The following is a 20802-nucleotide window of genomic DNA, read 5'->3' as shown; positions in this document are numbered from 1 at the left end:
CTCCTCAACATTGTTAAGCTGATCTCTCCTATGTGGATTTGCTGAAATATGCAACTGTGTATCATCAGCAAAGCAATGGAAGCTAATACCATGTTTACATATAATTTCTCCCAGAGGCAGCATATATAAAGAGAAAAGTAGTGGGCCTAAGACAGATCCTTGCGGAACACCAAAAGTTACCTCAGAAACTGTGGAGAACTCACCATTTACATCAAGAAACTAATATCAATCAGTCAAATAAGACCTAAGCCAGGAGAAAGCAGTTCTTGACTTTTGAAAAGTTCTTGACAGTTCTTGACGACTCTTGACTTCTCTTTATTCCAACAACATTTTCTAGTCTAGCAAGGAGGATATTATGATGAATGGTATCTAATGATGCACTAAGCGCAAGCAAAACAAGTGAGGAGACACAACCATGATCAGAGGCCAATAACAGGTCATTTACCACTTTTAACAGCACTGTCTCTGTACTATGATGAGACCTAAATTCTGACTGATACATTTAAAAATGTTATTCCTACATAGTTTTGAGCATAACTGCTGTGCTACATCCTTTTCTAGAATCTTGGAGGCAAAGGCGAGTTTTGATATTGACCTAGTTGGACAGCTGACAAGGGTCAAGGTAAGGTTTCTTAATTAGGGGGTTGATAACTTTCAGTTTGAAAGATTTAGATATATATATCAAGTGCTAAGTTTAGTATTTTTAGAACAGGTTCAATTATCTCTGGAATCTGTTTAAAAAACTTGTACGCAATAGATTAGGAGTAAAACTTTGTAATTGATTGTCTTATAATTATATAGGGTTATATATAAAATAATTTGGATTTATTTTATTCGTCTGGATTTTTTGCCTGATGTTTTTTTGTTTTATTATTGAAAACTTTCAGGAAATCATTACTACCTATTCATGGTTTGCATGTGTTGCAGTGCTTTTATTCCCTGTTAATTTTGCTACTGTACTGAATACAAATCTAGGATTATGCTTGTTATTTTCTATGAGGGTGGAGAAATATGCTGATCTAGCAGCACTAAGAGCTTTTCTATAACTCAGAAGGCTTTTATTTCATGCTATTTGAAATACTGTCCATTTGGTTTGCTGCCATTTACGTACTAATTTCCTAGTGGTCTGTTTTGAGGTACGCATATGATCATTATACCATGGTGCTCATTTTTTCTCTCTGATCATTTTAGTTTTGAGGGAAGCACCTAGAGTGACCATCATCTAGAGTGTAGAGGAAAGAGGATTCCAGGCATTCAGTGGCCCAGTTGAGCTCTGCGGGGTCAGACATAGGTCTAATTAATGTCGATAACTCCTGAAGATTATTGATAAATTTCGCTGCTGTAGTTGACGTGATTGTACGCTTAACATGGTATCGTGGCGAGGTACCAATACTATGACTGAGGCCGATTTTAAACGAGATAAGGTAATGATCTGAAATAGCTTCAGACTGTGAAATTATGTCTCTATGAATAACTCTTTTAGCTCAATTTGTTATGAAATCTGCAAATTCTACGTGAAAATCAGAGTAGGGCCTCTGAGGGGTCTGTGGAGTAGGGGTCTATAAATAATAATGAATGGAATTGACTGACTAGACTTGCTTTCAGATGCTTAATATTTTATGTTGGTGTAAAGAACTTCGAATGTGGTACATTTGTGTATATTTTTTGTGTGATGCTTATTATACTGTAAATAGCTGCGACTTTGGCTCCTCTTCCATTAGTGTATGTAACTATACCCAGGGGGATTAGCTTTATTTAATGCAAGATATTCGTTCGGTTTAATCTAAGTTTCGGGAAAACCCATTACAATCTCCAGGTCGGTAATAATTTTGTTTATAGTCAGCGCTTTTGACTAATTTTGTTTATAGTCAGCGCTTTTGACATGAGAGATCTAATATTGAACAATCCTATCGTTAAATCAGAGGTGCTGACTGTGCATTCAGTTTAATTTAATTTAATGTTAATCAAGCTACTTAAACAAACTTTCTACATCTTGGTTTCACTGGGGAGACAAACACAGTCTCTCTCTCCCTGGCCTTGGCTCTGGATAGTACTGGTTAACTAATGCTGTAATGGGGCCAGAGCATATTATTGCATAGGACATAGCAATCGCAAATTTACACACCTCTATAATGTTACTCTTATCCCTGGTTGTCTAGTGGTTAAGATGCAGCGCTCTCACCGCTGCGACCTGGGTTCGATCCCCGGTCAGGGAACCATCCCCAGCCACTCTCAGTGCCGGTTCCAAGCCCGGATACATTGGGAGGGTTGCGTTAGGAAGGGCATCCAGCGTAAAACATGTGCCAAATCAAACGTGCGGAGGATCCGCTATGGCGACCCCTAACGGGAGAAGCCGAAAGAAAGTTTATAATGTTACTCTTAGTAACCTCTGACTGTCAAAGGCGTATGTCATTAGCTCCTGTCCGACAAACTATCTTAGAGAACTTATGTTTTCCTAGAAACCAAAGCTGACCTGCTATGTCCGGAGCCCTGGCTTCCGGTATACACCTAACCTGTGCTGCTGGTGCCCCTTAAAAGTCCTAGCTAATTTCATGTGCCTCTTAATAGAGTCTCCTATAACCAGAGTTCTGGATTGCTCTCGCACTAATTCTCTCTAGACTCTGGACGTGCACCTGTAATGCTGGGATCTTCTCCGTCAAAGAGCTAACTAAATTACATTTCTCACAGATAAAATTATTGCCAGCGACGGAGAAAGACTGACTATACATTCCACTCTTCATGCACTAAATGACCTGTATGCTTGCCATATAAGAGAAATTACATACCCTAATGTGGTTACTGTAGTGTGTGTTTAAAATAAGGAAAAAAAGTGCTTTTCCAAAAAGAAAAAAGATAAACGCAACCGAGGGAAAGTTGAGAATACAGGAAATCAAAACGATAATTTAAGATTATTTGAGGGATGAAAGATGTAAAACTGTACAAATTTAAACACAGACACAAACACGAAATTCACAACAAACTAATCAACAACAGGAAGTCACGTCACACCATATGTATATGTGTATATTAAATATGTATTTTCATCCACAGCATAGTGTAGCTAACATGTCTGGGCAGCTATAAACCATCAGCCAGCTACAAACCAAGGTCTGTAGTGATGGTAATTTTGTTTTGAAATACATTTTGAATATCATATCATGTTTCCAGTTCAGTTTTGTCAGTTTAATCTGGCATAACAGGAAAAAAGCATGAACAGACAAGAAGGCAATTATGACTGTAGCTTTTGATTGGCAAAATATGTGTTCAAAACTCACATTTTTCAAACCGGCTATGAAAAATATTCAGATGTTCTTGCCATGTTATTACAAGGACATGTGTGTGGTAGCATACTTTATTAAACGTCCATTCCTTTTGTTGCTTAAATACCAATGCAAAATGTAAGGCACAAGCGAAACTGTAGAATTGTTAAAGGTTTATAAATTCATGTTCAGTGCTCTAGGACTGCAGATATAATGCAGAATTAATAGCTGTGCACATATAATAGGTTCAATTAAATTGATTTAAACAATGTGTTAATTAATTCTGTTGAACATTCCAGCACTTAGATAAGGAATAAATGAATCTACATTTTCATTTGTTCTTGATTATTCCAATATTGTAATTGCTGTTTTTCTTGGTTTTTGTGCACATCACTTCACTCTGCCCACATTCAATCTTAATGCTAAGATAATAATGTTTTTTTTTATTAGGCAAAATGACAGACTCACATGTTTTGATTGGTGGATTAGTGTTTTAAGTGCCATATAATTATGGTTATCTCTGCTGGAAAAACACAGGTTTCCACAAGAAATATCTTTAACAAAATGTCAGCTGTTAGTCATTAAAATCATTACTATGATTTCTATTAAACATTTTGGATGTCTAATGACATTCTGATAGTCCCTGTTGGTGTCTAGAAAATACCAAAATGCGATGTTTGGCCAAGGTTTTCTATTTGTCATTAATGCTTTCCACTAGACATAACATGTCACAGATAGTAGGCAACAAATTACTTGTAGAGCTCCACATTACAGTTGTAAAATCTTTTGTAATTTTTTTAGATTGTAGAAAATCTCGAAGCCTTATTTCCTCAGATTTATTTGAAATCTTTTTATTTATAATCAGATGTTTGACTAGGTGTTGTTTTCATGTTGGTTTGTGTTACTGTATGTATGTGATAAAACAGTTTTTCTAAAAGACATTAGTAGTTGCATCAGTACAAAAGATATATTTATTCCCTATATGCTAAAGATAAAAAAAAATCTGAATTTTAATTCCCTATTAAGAAATGATAACAGCAAAGGTCATTATGGAAATGCAAATTCCATTATAAAAATAACCATATTAAACTACAGTACATGCACATGTAACCTGTAGGCAAAACTAATTTCTCTCTATCTACGAGTTTAAATGTGCAATATTAATTTTTCCCAACATGAGAATCTTAAGCTTTCTTTTTTTGCTTCTGCATTTGAACTTTGACTAACAATGGTATAACTCATAGTTTGAATAAGCAACACAGGTGAAAAATTTGTAAAATGATGGCAATGATTATTAGGTTGTTTGTCCCCCTGACATGTAATCTGAAAGCATGGAAGTTTCAGCTCTGCTGTACTTAAGTTTACTCTTGGTTGTCAGCTGTCCATAACTATAAAAAAAGAAAAGAAAAAGGGTTAGTACATGTCAAAATAATTTACAGTAGCATAAAAATTGTTTGACGTCAACCAATGTTTAACATTTGCATAGAGTTTCAAAAAATAATCACTGTACTCACTGAGAGGTTGTCTCTTAGCAGCTCTATGATGATGGTGCTGTCTTTAAAAGACTCTTCGTTAAGTGAATCTACCTCTGCTGTGGCTTTTTCAAGTACCTGCAAGTAACCACACTCAGTTAAATGGTGGTTTAAAAAATGTTATTCGTCTCATGGCAATGTGGAGTGTACCTCTTTAGCGAGTTTGCAAGCCTCCCCTGGAGAGCGGAGAATCTCGTAGTAGAAGACAGAGAAGTTCAGGGCGAGGCCCAGGTGGATGGGGTGTGTTGGCTTCATCTCTTTACTGCTCAAGTCAAATGCCTCTTGGTAGGCTTTTTGAGAGTCACTTTTTGCTGCTGAGAAGCATACAAAAAAAATGATCACTGAACTGAACTACTGACAGTAAATTCAAGCATAATAGAATGATATAATACATATATACAGTCATTCATTTTCAGTATGTTGTTTAATGTAGTCAGGATCGTAGCGGATCCAAAACCTATCCATAAAACACCGGGTGTGAGGCATGGACACACCCCAAATAGAACACCAAGTCAACAAGATGCATCGTGCACCTATGTATTCACACCTATGGGCAATTTAGCATAGCCAATACAAATACTGGCATGTTTTTTAGAGGTAGAGAAAAACACAGAAGCTGTGGGAAACACTAAAGAACACTGGGAGAACAGGCAAAAGAGTAACACAAGGTCACAATCGAACAAGGGACATTCGAGATGTGAGGCAGCAGCACAATACACTAGGAAAGACTACTGCCTTCATATAAAAACACAAGTCTAATTATTCCATGTTTATTGATAATACTTCCAGTCAGCACAGACTCATTAGATGTAGCCCATACTGTGTTTCGGGCTCACGTACAATATTGAAATTAGTTTGTGATAGTTGTGAATAATATTGATGCCCCCTAAAAAAGTTGAATGTTAGGTTTAAGATCACAATAGTCATCTTTTCATATAGATGTATGTATTAATAATCTAGAACTCTAGGTATCCAATTAGTATAGTCAAGGAATATTTTTCTCACATATTTTTTCTCACACAGCAAGATACTCTTTTACGTGAAAGTTAACCTTCCTATAGTCTGCTTTTATAAACCATTTGTCTAAGTTGCTTTGCTATCAAAGCAACAGCATAGCACCACAACCAACACAAGGTGGCCAACAATCCTCAAACTGAGAACTGGCAGTATGCATGCCAGTATGCATGCATGTTTATTAAAATCGGTTTATTGTTCTTACATTGATCATCTTTAGGGGCCACTTCAGCAAGGTATCGGTAATAGTCTCCCTTCATCTTCAGGTAAAAGACCGTGTTTTCGTCATTTGAGGAATTTTTATTAGATATTTACTCAGCAGCTCCTGTACAAGAGAAACAAAATAATTAGATTCAAATGAGAAAAATATTTCAGACAAAATTCACACAAACTCCATTAGGATTTAAAAGGCTTGAGAAGCTGACTTTATGAGTAGGGTGCGAGTTTAATGTGCTACATCTTTCACTAGTCACTTCTCTTATCTCATATCTACTGTATGTAACTTGCTTTACTATTGAACTATTGCTTTTCTCTATACTGTTTGGTGCCTTGTAAGTGTCTCCATAAAAATGTGCCTTTCAATTGCTCTGTTAAACCATATAAAGTTCATAAATAGGTATTTACCTGCACTTTTACACGCCTCAAAGGCTACACTTCTGTTATAGTGAGTATATTATAGTACGTTTTGGTGTTCACTATAGAGAAATATTAATACATTTTTCAACCATCTTACTAACAATATTAGTTATATTAGTGATAATTGTGAGTGGTATAATGTTGATATTCATATTGAAACAGCAATGAGTATGGTCAGTGCTGTGTCTACATTTGATTTAAAGCCAATACTCAATAAACTAATTAAAAAAGGGGAGATTGTTTTAATGTCACACCATAAACTCGGAAGGAACATTTTTTGAGGCATTTGCTGTTTGATGGAGAAAAATTACACATTCACTAATACTTAGGAAGCTGAATATTGCCTTCTTTACTATTAACCTTTGTTTATGCTTTTAAAGCTGAAAGTGGTCAAGGGCTAACTGTTTAGAACTGTTTATATACACAGCTATATGTTCAGTTGTTTGTGTGAATATTTAGTCCAGAGGACTATATTTGGATTATGACTTCATAGACATATCTAAATTATTTAAAAAACTATCTGAAGAGCCACACACCATGCCAAACTGTATTACTTACCAGTACATCGTTGCAAATATTGCGAAGTTCATGTTCCACTTTCTCCCGGTATTCTTTGACCACCTCAGGTTTCTTGTCATCAGGATTGCTCTCAATATTGGATATGACTCGCCAGGCCATCCGGCGTGTGCCCACCACATTCTTGTAGGCGACAGAAAGCAAGTTCCTTTCCTCATTAGAGAGTTCGCTACCTTCCTTGGTCACCTCCGTCATAAAAAACACCATGTCTTCATAACGCTCGGCTTGCTCAGCCAATTTAGCCTTGTGGACAGAGTCTGCTCTTGTCATTCTTTTGTCTGTTTTGATGCCGTTTGCAACAAAAAAAGGAAGCTCTCCTCAGAGCAACAAAATATGGGGGAATTTCACTTTAAGACTAATTAAGTGGCTAAAGTGGAGACTTCTTTCGGAATCTTTAAAGAAGCTGTGGGATAAGAAAAGAAGTTTCATTAGTATGTTGAACACTGGTTTGAACCTGTTAAACCTGTTGAAAATAAATGCAGGTTTCATTTTACTTACATTATAAACATTTAATGAAATAATAAGCTTTGTTGCATCCAAATTTTTATTACATCATTACGTTTTGTGCTTTGAATTTCAGCATTACATACAGTGCTGTTCTACTGTTTACTGTTAGTGCTGACAAAAGGAATTAGACTTTGGGGTTTGGCAGGTAAAAATAAATCAAAAAAAGAAACGCTCTTCCTTTTTTTATGAGCTACCATTGTAGCCTGAGCTTTAGGTTTGAGAAGGTTAAAATGTTTTCTCCTTTAAAAGCTAATTGTATATCAGTGTAACTGTGTAAATGTATGACATCATAGCAGCACCCAACTATAACATTCAATAGGAATAACAGGATTACATCAGCATTTAGGAATGAATACCCAAATTGCTAAATGCATCAGAAATATTTAATTACAAGCATAAATTATGTTTCAGGACAGGACATCTTCTTTAAGTAGCTTGTTAAAACAGAACATCAAGTAATAAACTGAATGGCAGAAAATGAAACTGGACAGTCATGTTTTATTACTAACATAATTACGAATAGACAGTTGGAATAAACAGAGAAAAAACAATACATACATGGGGGGGAAAAAAGGATCAGCCCAAAAACATTAAGCTTTTAATGGGTGTAACAAATCATTGATCAGAAACTGAGCAAGAGTTTAACTGATGCACTCATGAAAACTCCTGTCCTGGTTGGCTCATTTATTTTGCTGCAGCTGTTTGTGGAAAAGCTGGGTGTTTACACAGTGTCTACGTCTGCTTTCACAGTCCTTTGACTTTTTATAAGCTGTTTCTAGTCATAATCAAAGAATGACAACATTGACTTTATGTGACTTTAGTTGTCTACAAGTTTACCCATAAGGCTTAAACATTTAAAACAGCTAATTGAAAAGTGATCCTATACTAAGTTACTTTATTTATTTGTTCAATTCTTGAATATATTGTTGTTAAGAACATCAAAAGCTTAATATTTTTACTAGTTTGGGCTTGGCTCATTTCCGTTCTTCCCAGGAATGGATGTACAACCAATTTAGAGATTGATTTAAACATTATCTATTAACAAGCAATTTTCAGCTAAGATAACTACGAAACTTTATATTTCGTAGACTGTCTTTATAAAAGTCTGATTAATTGTACACACTCATTCATATGGTCTTGTACATCAATCTGTCACCATTTCTGCTTTGACGTCTGAACGAAATAGGTGAAAAGACACCATTTCCTCTGTCACTGCAACCTGAACAGCTGAATCTACACTGAATAATAGCAGCTTCTATATGGTCCTGCAGACACATTAAGTCTGAAAGTCTGAGAAAGAAAAGAAAAGAAAAGAAAAGAAAAAAGAAAAGAAAAAAGAAAAGAAAAGAAAAGAAAAGAAAAAGAAAGAAAATGAAAAGGAAAGTCAGAAAGAAACTTTCTGTTGCCACACCTGTTAGTTGAATTCCCAAAAACTTCCCTGCCACACCTAATATAGCTGCTGGCAAAAAGTGACTACAAATGTGCAAAAGTGCAACATGTCGAGAAAGAACAAGCGTCTCTGTCTCTTTTTCTACACTATATTTTAAAACATTTACATCTTTATAAAAGCAGAAAGTAAAAAAAAAAGCAATGATATTTTAATAGGGCTTGTTTAGAAACAGTCACCTTCAGTTACACCTTCTTATATCTTCCTCACCACAAACAGCTTGTTAGAAAACAACTACACATTTTATGCATGGCTGATAAATAGTTCTCACCTTTGATGTAAATGCTCCTCTTTAGACTTGAACAGATGAGAGAATGAAGCATGCTTTTTTTATCAGAAAGAATTTCTTTAGGATGTGGCCACACCTCCACACAGTCCACCTCCAATCAAAGAGCAGGACCCGGTTATGATGTAGACTAAACAAGGAATCGCTTGTAGTTGACATACTTGTTCATTTATCCATTGAATTTTTAAAAGGATATATTTTTTTATTAAATGTGTTTCTTCACTTTGCTATGGTTTTCTACAATTGGAGCATTCTTTGAGCCTTTTGACTCCTGTTACCATATATTGCGGTATTACTTTTGTGCTAATTGAGTGGCTAGTAAATTATAGTATAGTTCAGTATAGTATAGTTTAGTATAGTATAGTATATTACTAATAAAACATTTATTAATGCAAAATAAAATAAAAAAATTGTAAAAGTGTAATCAATATATAAAAATGGTGTTCTATTTATATAACTCAAGCAAATTATATTATTCAAAGTTCAGCAATCAAGATTTATTAGAATAATTTATGTGAAGTGAATAACATTGGTTATTTCGTTGCAGTGTCACCGGTCAAATTAAAGGATATATTAGGCAGCAAGTGAACAGTCAGTTCTTGAAGTTGATGTGTTGGGAGCAAAAATGGGCACGTATGAGAATCAGAGTTACTACCGTACATAGTGACAGTTTACTGAAACGGTTCATGCTGGCCATGTGCTGACTATGTGCATTGCGGCTTGCTTTGTAAGGGGTGGTGTAGCTGCAGACTGCAGTCAGAGTGCAAATATTAGTCTCTTTCCACCACCAAAAACAATTACTGTGTGATGAACCTGTGAACATCAAAAATGGATCATGGAGCAACCGAAGAAGGTGTTTTGTCTAATAAGTTATGTTTTGTTTACGCCATGTGGACAGCCAGATCTGTGTGTGCCAAATAACCCTGGGAAAGAGATGGCACCAGCATGCACTATGGGAAGAAGGCAAGTGTGCAAATCTAGTGTGATGATATGAACACACCATCTGTTCTGCTTTGAATCTTATTCATATTAATGTTACTTTGACAGGTAACACCTACTTAAACATGTTTTCAGACCAAGTATATTCCTTGATGGCAACAGTAATAATGGCAGCAGGGTCTTTTAGTGGGATAATGCTCCATTCCAAACTGCAAAAATGATTTAGGAATGGTTTAAAGACATGGCAAAGAGTTCAAGTTGATTAGCCAACACATTCTCAAGAAATTTATTTGATCAGGTATCTGTGGGATGGGTGAGGATGATCCACTGTGGCAACCGCTAATGGGAGAAGCCGAAAGAAGAAGATCTGTGGGATGGGTGGAACTAATAAGTTCGATTAATGGAGTCCCCAACTCACAACTTACAGGACTTAAAGGTGCTATTGTCTTGTTACCAGTAACCACAGCACAACATCAGAGGTCTTGTGTAGTCTGTGCCTTGACTGTTATGTTGGCACAAGGGAGACCTACACAAGTGTGTAGGTCTCCCTTGTGCCATCATAACAGTCAAGCACACAAGTCCGTCCTTCCTTCCGTCCGTCCTTCGGATGAGACGTTAAACCGAGGTCCTGACTCTCTGTGGTCATTAAAAAATCCCAGGATGTCTTTCGAAAACGAGTAGGGGTATGCCCCAGCATCCTGGCCAAAACTTGCCCGCTGGCCTACTAATCATCCCCTCATATTAATTGGCTATATCACTCTATCTCCTCTCCACTAATATGCTGGTGTGTGGTGGGCGTTATGGCGCATTGGTGGTGGTTGAGGAGAATCTGTAAAGCGCTTTGAGTGCTGCAGAAAAGCGCTATATAAATGTAACGAATTATTATTATTATTATTAAGTGGTGCTAATTTAGGCTGATAATGTAGGTGTATGTAAAATTATTCCAACTGAATAGCTCTCAAATACAAATGCATTTCTGAACTGACTGTATGGAATAGGAATGCAAATACACATTTCTTGTGTAATTTCTCCTATAATACTTAAAGATCTGATCAATTGAATCTGAAAACATGAAGTACTGACTAGTGGTGACACGATCATGGAAAATCTAGGGGCAGTATTAACAAAAAGTGGTAAATCCAGTTTGTCTAGGCTTTCTGTTGTCAGATTCACTAAATCATTGTTGAAGCAAGTTCAAAAAAGGGGTGTGGAAAGCCACAGCTGGTTGAAAAGAGGACAGTGGTGATGTAGATTTGACCATCCTGTAAAGCAAAGTGGTGTACGTATTATAAAAGTACACAAATCTTTTTTTTTGCTCTGTTTGAATTTAGCAGATGTACTTTCTTTGGGGGAATGAAAAATGTTTTAATGTTGGGTGTGACAGGATGTGTAGTAGGCTTTATGTAATTTCTAAGTGTTCAATAGCCCGATCTTGTCCGAACATGTAGTTGTTCATGTCGTTCTAGAGTAACACTGAATAGTTGTATATGAGACACTGTAGTCTCATCCAGTTACACACACCCTTAATGTTGTGTGCAAAAGCAGATTTATGTGTGTAACCCCAATTTATAAGTGCTTTGCCCGATTTATAAGTGCTATAAAACAGTGTGACCAATTTAACCACATTATTTTGAACTCATTCAAATATATGCTTTGGTATAAATAACCAGAAGGTGACTGGCTATGTTAAGTTGCCACTAGGTGTGAATTCCCTCGTCTTGTTGCATGTTGTTTTGAAATAGGCTTTACCAAGATCATGACAATGAATACATTTGGAATATAAGGGGTCAAGGCATGATAGATACGACTGTGGGTCTGGATAGATTTCAACTACTGCACACTTCCCCTCTGCTGACGGTGAAATGGCATGCGATGTCCTGCATTCTGTTGTGTAACGGACTGTTAAAACAGAGTCCAAATGCTCTTCTCATTATCTCTGGAGATTTTAATCATGCCCCTCTATCCTCCACTCTGCCCACATTCACTCAGTATGTTTCATGCTACACCAGAGACATTAAAACACTGGATTATTTTATGCCAACTCAAAGGAGGCTTATTCTTCAGCACCCCTCCCCTCCTTGGAAAGATCGGATCACAAACTGGTTCATCTCCTACCTGTGTAAAAAACCCTTTTAGGCAGGCAACCAGCTGCCTCTCGCACAGTGAGGACATGGTCAGATGAGACCAGTACTGCAACCCCCTACTTTGCTCCCACAGCAAGCTGCTCAAACCCCACCTCTCTCTGCACTGCTATCAGCTCACAGCCTACACACAACACACCTAACCCCCTACCAATTCCCTACCGCCCCCACTACACACTGACCCTCAGAGAAGCCCAGGTGAGAATGGAGCTAAGGAGGACCAAAGCGAGAAAGGCCGAGGGCCCTGACGGCATCAGCTCCAGGCTTCTCAAGACCTGTGCAGACCAGCTGTGTGGCATATTGTTGTACATGTTTGATCTAAGCGTGAAGCTGGGAAGGTGGCACAGCTATGGAAAACATTCTGCATGGTACTTGTACCAAACATTGCGCCCAAAAGACTTATAGACGAATAGCACTGACCTCGCATCTGATGATGACATTGGAGATTCTGGTGCTTACTCACCCCTGATCTCTGGTGAGCCTATCAATGGGTCAACTTCAGTTTCCCTACCAACCTGGCATTGGAGTGGAAGACACTGTCATCTTCCTTCTAAATAGTGCTTTTTCACACCTGAAAAAGGCTGGGAGCACAGTGAAGGTCATGTTTTTTCACTTTTAACACCATCCAACCTACGCTCCTGAGGGATAAAATGGAGTACATGAAAGCAGACTATCATATGTCTACCTGGATATTGGATTACCTTACAGATCGACCACAGTGTGTGAGGAATCATGACTGTGAGTCTGACATGGTTGTTTGCAACACTGGAGACCCAGCAGGGAATGCTGTAGCATAAGGATATACATTCACTGGAACTACGAGGCCCAAATATGTTTTAGCATGACAAAGCATTTTAAGGTTAATGTGTAAGAACTTTAGTAGCATGTAAAAAGGAATGACCTCAACTTTACTGAACAACCCCAGAGATGACCTGGATTAATGGATAGTCTATTGGTATGCTTTTAAGAAGCATGAAGGCGGTTACAGCAGCAAAAAGGGGAGTCAATCTTGTAATAGTATCTTCAACAAGTGCACATGGACATGATGGTTAGATGCTTTTACCCATATTGTGTATTTTACAAATTTACATATTCATGTTCATATGCAGCTCTAGTGGCTGTAAAAGCTTTTCTATAGATAAGAGATTTTTCTATAGATAAGTTATAACTATTAACAAATTAGTTAATTATTACCTTTTTCTACACTGGGTACTGTGCCCAAACTCAATATTTATGTCAAGCTTCAATACGAAATCAAGGGTGGATCTTTTAATGAGTGTGTCCTGTATTAATCTGATTGATCCCTACTGAGTGTAATATATCAATCAACAAATACAGACTTTTCTACTGACATGTTTACATATATGTATGATTACATATTTTAGAAGTAATATATCTAATTTCAATAAGATTAAAAAAAAAAGAAATTTCTGGGATTTTCTGCTTTTGCATATATATTTTTAGCATGGGAACAGACAGTCTCAGTAAGGTGTAACCTGAGTGATGCCTCAAGGCGGATAGCATATGATCAGTTTAACATTTTTGTCTGCTGCCTTTCTGTTTGTAATAAAGTTTTGAGTTATGTTACAAACAACGAGAACAATGCCATTCTGCCCCAAAGGCAACTTTGCAAGTTTCCAATATTATAGAAGAGTCCCCTATAACCAGAGCACTTTCAATGGGCTTCAGTTTTAACCCCAAAAATCGGAGCAAAATTACGTACTTGTAGATCTCAGCATCAACTATCTGCCATTCATCTCTGACATCTGGAAGTATACCATTATTGGCATTATTTTGTATGTCAGAATGTCTAATATATACATTTTAAAAATCAAAACTATGACTCGTAATGAAGACAAGTAGAGAAACATCTTTCAAAATTAGTCACACACAACCATATACCATATACACAATATGGCATCCAGTGACTATTTTTTATATATATAACTGGTATGTAGCATAAAATGGATTAAAAAGATAAAAAGGATACGTTAAATAGTAGAGTAAAATTTTAATTTTAAGAATAATAACATAACTGAAAATTATTTAAGTTTCAATATTATAACATTTAATTGCAATCAAAACTAAATAAAATAGAATTTACATTAAAAACAGAACATTACGGAAGGCAGAAGTTTGATTTATCCTTCATCTAATACAATGAATAGGGCCAAGTATAGCCATAATAAAAATACCTCCTGATGGGGAATGTGGAAACATCTAACCTCTGAAACAGCTAGAATCTTAAAATCATTAAATGCAAATTGATTTAAAAACAGAAAATGCATTTGTATAATGTAGTAAAAATGTTTCCTAATTTTCCTAATTTATAGTTCACTGCCCCTTTCGGCAATACTCAGATCTGTAACATTACCACTGATCTCTGATTTGAAACGATGAATGTATGGACATTTTAATTTTAACACAAGCCTCCATTTCCTTGACGTAGATACATGCGCCGACGTGTTGTAACAGCCTGCCTGTGAAAATGGCTGCAGGGGTGTATTCACATCATACTGAACTGAATTCTATGATCTAAGAAGCCCAACAGTTAGTAAATGGCAATGGATATAAAAGAAAATCAGATAGCACTGCATATGGAAATCTCTTCTTCGTCAATGTCTGCTAGCTCTGTGCTTACCAGGAAAGGCCAGAGAAGATAAGAGATTGATTGCATGGAAAGCTAAACAAATGGCATAGATAATACAAATGTGTCAGACAGTATATCAACACCAGACACATAATTGACTCATGGCTTTTTGTATGATGGAAATGTGTTTTAGAGACTGTGATTTTATCATATATAATATAATTATTATATGGTAAAACTATATGAAACTCCAATTTAAAGAGTTTGTAGTTAAATGTTATGCTAGTGGGATTTAAAGGATTTTAAAAGGCATTTAATCATGGGAATGTATCAAATGAACACCAGATTATTATGTTGGATAAATATTGCAATATTACACATTGTCAATGCAAATAGGAAATGATCAAACAAAGGTTATATAATAAATGTTTGAATATAGTGATACAAATAGATCCAGGATCAGATTTTCTATGTCTATGATGATACTCTGCATTGTGAGGTAAAGATACCGCACTAAATCTGAAGCAGCTTTACTGCTCTAAAATGCTTAAGGGATATTATATGCTTAAGAGAACATGAGAAGAACTCATATAGATCATGTACCTTCAGTTTGGAGTATGGATGTAACCTAATATTAATACTATGATAATGTATTCTAAACATATGTGGTACTATGTGTGCTTTTTTTTTACATGGGCTGAAATGTTTGAGCCAGAATTAATACAACATGTGATGTCACTTAGTCAGTTTTGTCTAATGTTTACTGCCACACACACTTCAGATTTAATTCAGTGTACAGATGTGGGTATTTGGAGGGGAAAAAATAGCAGGTACAGATTATACTAAATGGACAAAACTATTGAAATACCTGACTTTTCCAGGCATATGTGGTTCTTCATCAAGCTGTTACCACAAAATTGGAGGTAAGCAATTGTATAGGATGTCTTTTGATGTAGTTGCATTTAATGTTCAGTTCACCTCAACCATAATCCCCAAACCTGTTCCAACCAAACAGTGCCCCTTTGCACAAATAAAGCTCCATTCATGTATGGTTATATGAGTTGGGGTAAAAGATCTTGAGTGCCCTGCTATAAAATTGTGACTACAACCCTACTGAACTCCTTTGGAATGAATTGGAATGCTGACTGCACCCGAGGGGTCATCATGATACATTAGTACTTGACTTTACTAACACCCTTGTGGGTGAATAAGCACAAATCTCCACAACCACATTCCAAAATATAGTGGATAATCTTATCAGGAGAGTTGATGTTATTATAAAAGCAAATGGGGACTAAATGTAAAATGAGATGTTCAAAAAGCACCTACAAATCGGATGATCAAGTGTCCACAAAGATTTTTGTCCAGTAGTGTAGATAATGCAACAACCCTATCCAGGGGTTCACTCTCACCCGCACTCTTTCTATTTAACCAGATTTGCATAACCCACACACCCAAACACTCTCAATTGTAAACATCTAGAGTTTCTAACTTATATAATGTGAACTATCCCCAAAGCTTTGTCATGATATAAGCCATAATCTTTGTGAATTCTTATATATTATAATATAATTAATATATAATTTTATTGCTAAACTTTGCCACTTGGTTTGCAGGATGTGATGCACATTTTGAGCATGTTTAATCAACAGCTGTTTGGGTGTAGTCTAAAGGGAGTGAGTCAATGGGGTTCTGGGCAAGCCCAGTCTGACTTTTTAAATGCCATTCTTCATCACAACAAGCACTGACTTCACTGCGGCTTACACACATTTTAGGGTGTGACTGAGGACTGTAGGGCAATTCTACTTAAACATAAACCTTAGTTATAACACCAACAAAACTACTTCACTTGTGTCTTTCACCCATTTCACTATATCTTATATCTATCTTCTCTAGTCAAATAAGGGAAAAGAACAAAAAACCTCTTCAAAAATACCTTTTTAGGGGTTTTTATAACATTGTGCATTAATACTCAAGTCATCCAAACTATGAAAGAACATGCATTTATGTAGTATACAAAAATGTGTTAAATAACCCAGAATATGTTTTATATTTTAAATTCATCAAACCTGCCACCTTTTGCTTTGATGACAGCTTTGTTCACTCTTGACATTCTCTCAGTCAGTCTCATGAAATAGTCATCTTTAATGGTTTTCCAATAATACTGAGTAGTTCAAAGAGGTGTTGAGTGCTTGTTGGCTGCTTTTCCTTCACTCTCCGGTCCAACTCATTCCAAATCATCACTGGAATTAGATTGGGTAATTGTGGAGTCATTGATGCAGCACTCCATCACTCTCCTTTTTGAACAAATAGATCCTACAAAACCTAAATATGTGTTTGGGGTCACACTCCTTTACATTTACATTTACATTTGCGGCATTTAGCAGACGCCCTTATCCAGAGCGACGTACAAAAGTGCTTTGGAAAACCTTTGGAAAACAAAGGAGTCCAATAGTTATGGTAAACAAGATAGGATAGCATGTCATTACAAAATGCTGTGGTAGCCATTCTGGGTAAGTAAGTTCTCAATTTTGACAAAATCATCAACAGTGTCAACCAGCAAAGCACCCCCACACCATCACACCTCCACCTCCATGCTTCACAGTGGGAGCCACATATCCAGGAACCAATCCAAGGAAATGTATTGATTTTTGGTTTGACTGATGATAATTTCTGGAATAATGATTGACTGTCTTTTCTCTTTACTTTAATAAATGTTTCTTGCCAAAATATGGATTTGTATACAGTTGTAGCATTAATAGGGCTATTGACTTTTTCCTCAGCCTTTACTCTGCTGATGGTCTAAAGCACATTTAAAAGGAAAGAAATTGTAAAAATAATAATAATAATAATTCTTGAAAAGGCACACCTATGAATTGAAAACCATTTCAGGTGATTTCCTTGTGAAACTAATGGGACAATGTCATGAGTGTGCCAAGTTGTCATCAAAGCTAAACGTTTAATAATTTTTGTTAACTACAAAATTACTCTTTGTCTTACATATTTTTTATGGATATGTATATATGCATATATCCAACATATGTTTCTGTTTGATCACATTCTAACACTGATAAGTTTGTATATAGTTGACACATCAGTCCATGCATTATTTCTTTCTAACATTTATCTTTATTTTTGACAACCAGGTAGAATAATAATATTTGCAAATTGACTTATTGGTCTTAAGCTTGTGTATGCTGGGAGACATTTTGTTAGCTTTTGTTGAGTGCTTTGTAATGCTGTCTTCCCTTTCAATACTATTTAGATTCTGTACATGTACAGTCCTGTGTTGCTATACTAATTATCAGACAAAGAATTCTGATCTGACTTGACTTTTAATCAGTGAATCTCTAAGTGGAGCCTAGAGATTTCAGGGGTCAGTGAAGTGTAGCCAGGATATAAGCAGAATTGCCTGGTATTCACACTAATTATTAATCTAAATCCCATTACCTAAAAAAACACAGATGAGTAGAAGTAACACGAATTTAACTGGAATTTTGATCAACTAGGAAAAAGTCTGTTCTTTTTATTGGGTGAAAACTTTAAATAGAAAAGCCTCTGTTCTGTCTTTCATTGACCCTATTAAAACACTTCTGTGAACATATTGCATATTTTGCAATATTTTGTGCCTATCATAATTTTTTTATCTGTAATTCTTTATGCCCTCAGAGCGAGCAGGTAAGATCAAATTAAGAAAATCAAAGATTGAAATTATATGTGCGAGTAAGGAAATACTTATATACCGATTTACATCAGAAAAAGGAAAATAATTACCAGTTAGGACTAATGATCTGTCAAATTCAGTATATTTTTACATTACCAAAAGAAATTTCATTTTCAGGAGATGGATCATTAATATTTATTTGGGTTGCTGGTCAGGATGCTAATGGACTGACAACTTCTTATTACTTCACATGCAATTCTTTAAAATGTCTTAAACATTACTTTGCATACCCCCAATATCTCAGATTGTCTTCCTAGGTGTCATTCTAATGTTCACATTAAGGTTATGTTTCTAGTTTACTCTTCTGTTTAGTATTTTAGTTATTGTTATTGTGGATCCGCCGTATCATGCTAATGCTCATGCTTATTTCTTTTTTTGTTTGTTCGACTTTTTCATGTTAAGCCAGCAAATAATGTGAATCTTTACAGAGTCTTTATAATGTCTTTCTATTTACAATTTCATTAATTTATAGACAGTATTATTATTGTGCATAACAGTGGAAGGCCGTGAGGGCCAGCAAGGCTTTCCTTGAATCAGAATTACTGACTTATGTTAGCATGGCATTTCTCTCTGTTCCTAGGAGCACCTGGATTAAAATTTCAAGTTGGAGTTTCCATCCAATCAGATTTCAGACATTATATCACGGAGTGCTGTAAGGCCAGAAGAAATGAACAGCATGGGCTCATTGTGGGTTTAAATCTATTTTGCTTGAAGCTGTTGCTTTAACTAAATAGACTGAAATTTGTTCACTCCAAGGCTAGCAGGTGTCCAGGCATGTCAGCATTTTTACATCCTTTGATTGAATGGTCAGAGAGCATGCTAGTAGGACTCACATCTGTGGCAAACTGCACAAAGTCAAACATATTTGTGTGGATTTTTATAGCTGTTTTTATTTTATTTTTTCATTCTACAATGGCTGACAGAGGAGAATTAATGGATTTTGGTTGACATTGTGGGGTATTGTGCGTTTTCATACTCTTAGAATTTGCACAAAAGCACACAGTTTGCCTAATTTCTGAACAAAGCCAAAATTTTGTTTATTTTTATTTGAACATTATTAGGTAGGGGTACAGTTTTAATGTACTTTAAGGTGAATTTAGTTTGTTTATTTTCTATTCACAACACAGTATAACATTATTATTCTACTATAGTGGTACACTGAACTGATTGACATAGATATGTCAACTGTAAGGTTTACCCACATAACACCGAGGTCTAGTTAGCAGAAAGAGAGACTAGATTATGTTTAAACAAGCTTTATTGGTATGACTATGGTACAGTATTGACAAAGCATTAGCCACGAAAAAAGATTTACATATAACAAACAAATCAACAACATACAAATATCAAATATACACAAATACACAAATACACAGACAGACAGACAGACAGACAGACAGACAGATAGATATATAGATAGATAGGAGAGGAGTTTATTCATTGAGAGTGTGGAGAATGTTATTTAAATGTTATCGTGGGTGCATGTCTTTTAAATATCTCATTAGCTGTCTTGTTGAAAATAAAGCTTCTTAAAGAAGACACTAATGACAATGTTTATAACAGGAGGTTGAAGCTTATCTAATTCTTAAGTAAAGTTTCGGCTAATGAGATTGTAGCTGACATAATATTGTTTTTGATCTGTTTCAATTTAAAGGGAGGAGCCTCACTTATAAAGGGTCTAACTGTTTGGCTAAGAGGAGAAAGAAAAAAGAGGTTGTTGGACTAGTAGACAACGCTTTGTTTGTCATGATAGAAAGTGCTAATCATTTGTGTAATCATAAGTTCCCCCCCCCTTCTATCTGGAACCATGTTGGATGATTCTTGTTCCACTGTTTGGTGCATGCCCTGACAAGAAAAAATTAAGAAACCTCACGAGTTTTTGTGCTTATTTCACTTCCTACTTTGCATCCATCAAGACCACCACACCACAGTATCTTTATTTATTTATTTTTGGTTAGATTAGCACTATAAAACACTATTTAAAAATATAGATAAAGATATTCTGCTGGTGTGGAGTCTATGTTTAGTAAATTGGTTTGGTCTGGTCTGGGTAACTAGCAGCTTAAAGTACTTGAAATGTTATATGGTAGATGTAATTGATGTCTATGCTGACACCTAGCGGTCAATTATCAGCATCACAGATTATCCAA

General features: G+C 35.9%; 1 protein-coding gene and 1 long non-coding RNA gene across 2 annotated transcripts; one reads left to right on the top strand and one right to left on the bottom strand.

Moving 5' to 3' along the window:
* The first annotated feature begins 365 nt into the window (after positions 1 to 365).
* Positions 366 to 19344, top strand: LOC124390207. Its single transcript, XR_006926701.1, has 3 exons — positions 366 to 436; positions 562 to 622; positions 19233 to 19344. It is a non-coding gene; the product is annotated as an uncharacterized LOC124390207 (long non-coding RNA).
* ywhaqb (tyrosine 3-monooxygenase/tryptophan 5-monooxygenase activation protein, theta polypeptide b) lies at positions 3162 to 9357 on the bottom strand. The gene is given in 7 exon segments (XM_046856008.1): positions 3162 to 4648; positions 4775 to 4870; positions 4943 to 5106; positions 6012 to 6102; positions 6105 to 6131; positions 7001 to 7421; positions 9244 to 9357. Coding segments are annotated over 6 exon segments (693 nt in total). The 5' UTR covers positions 7289 to 7421; positions 9244 to 9357; the 3' UTR covers positions 3162 to 4621.
* Positions 19345 to 20802: the final 1458 nt, after the last annotated feature.

Source organism: Silurus meridionalis, chromosome 8 (assembly GCF_014805685.1).
Source record: "Silurus meridionalis isolate SWU-2019-XX chromosome 8, ASM1480568v1, whole genome shotgun sequence".
Classification (NCBI taxonomy): Eukaryota; Metazoa; Chordata; class Actinopteri; order Siluriformes; family Siluridae; genus Silurus; species Silurus meridionalis.
This window is presented reverse-complemented; position numbering and strand designations above follow the sequence as displayed.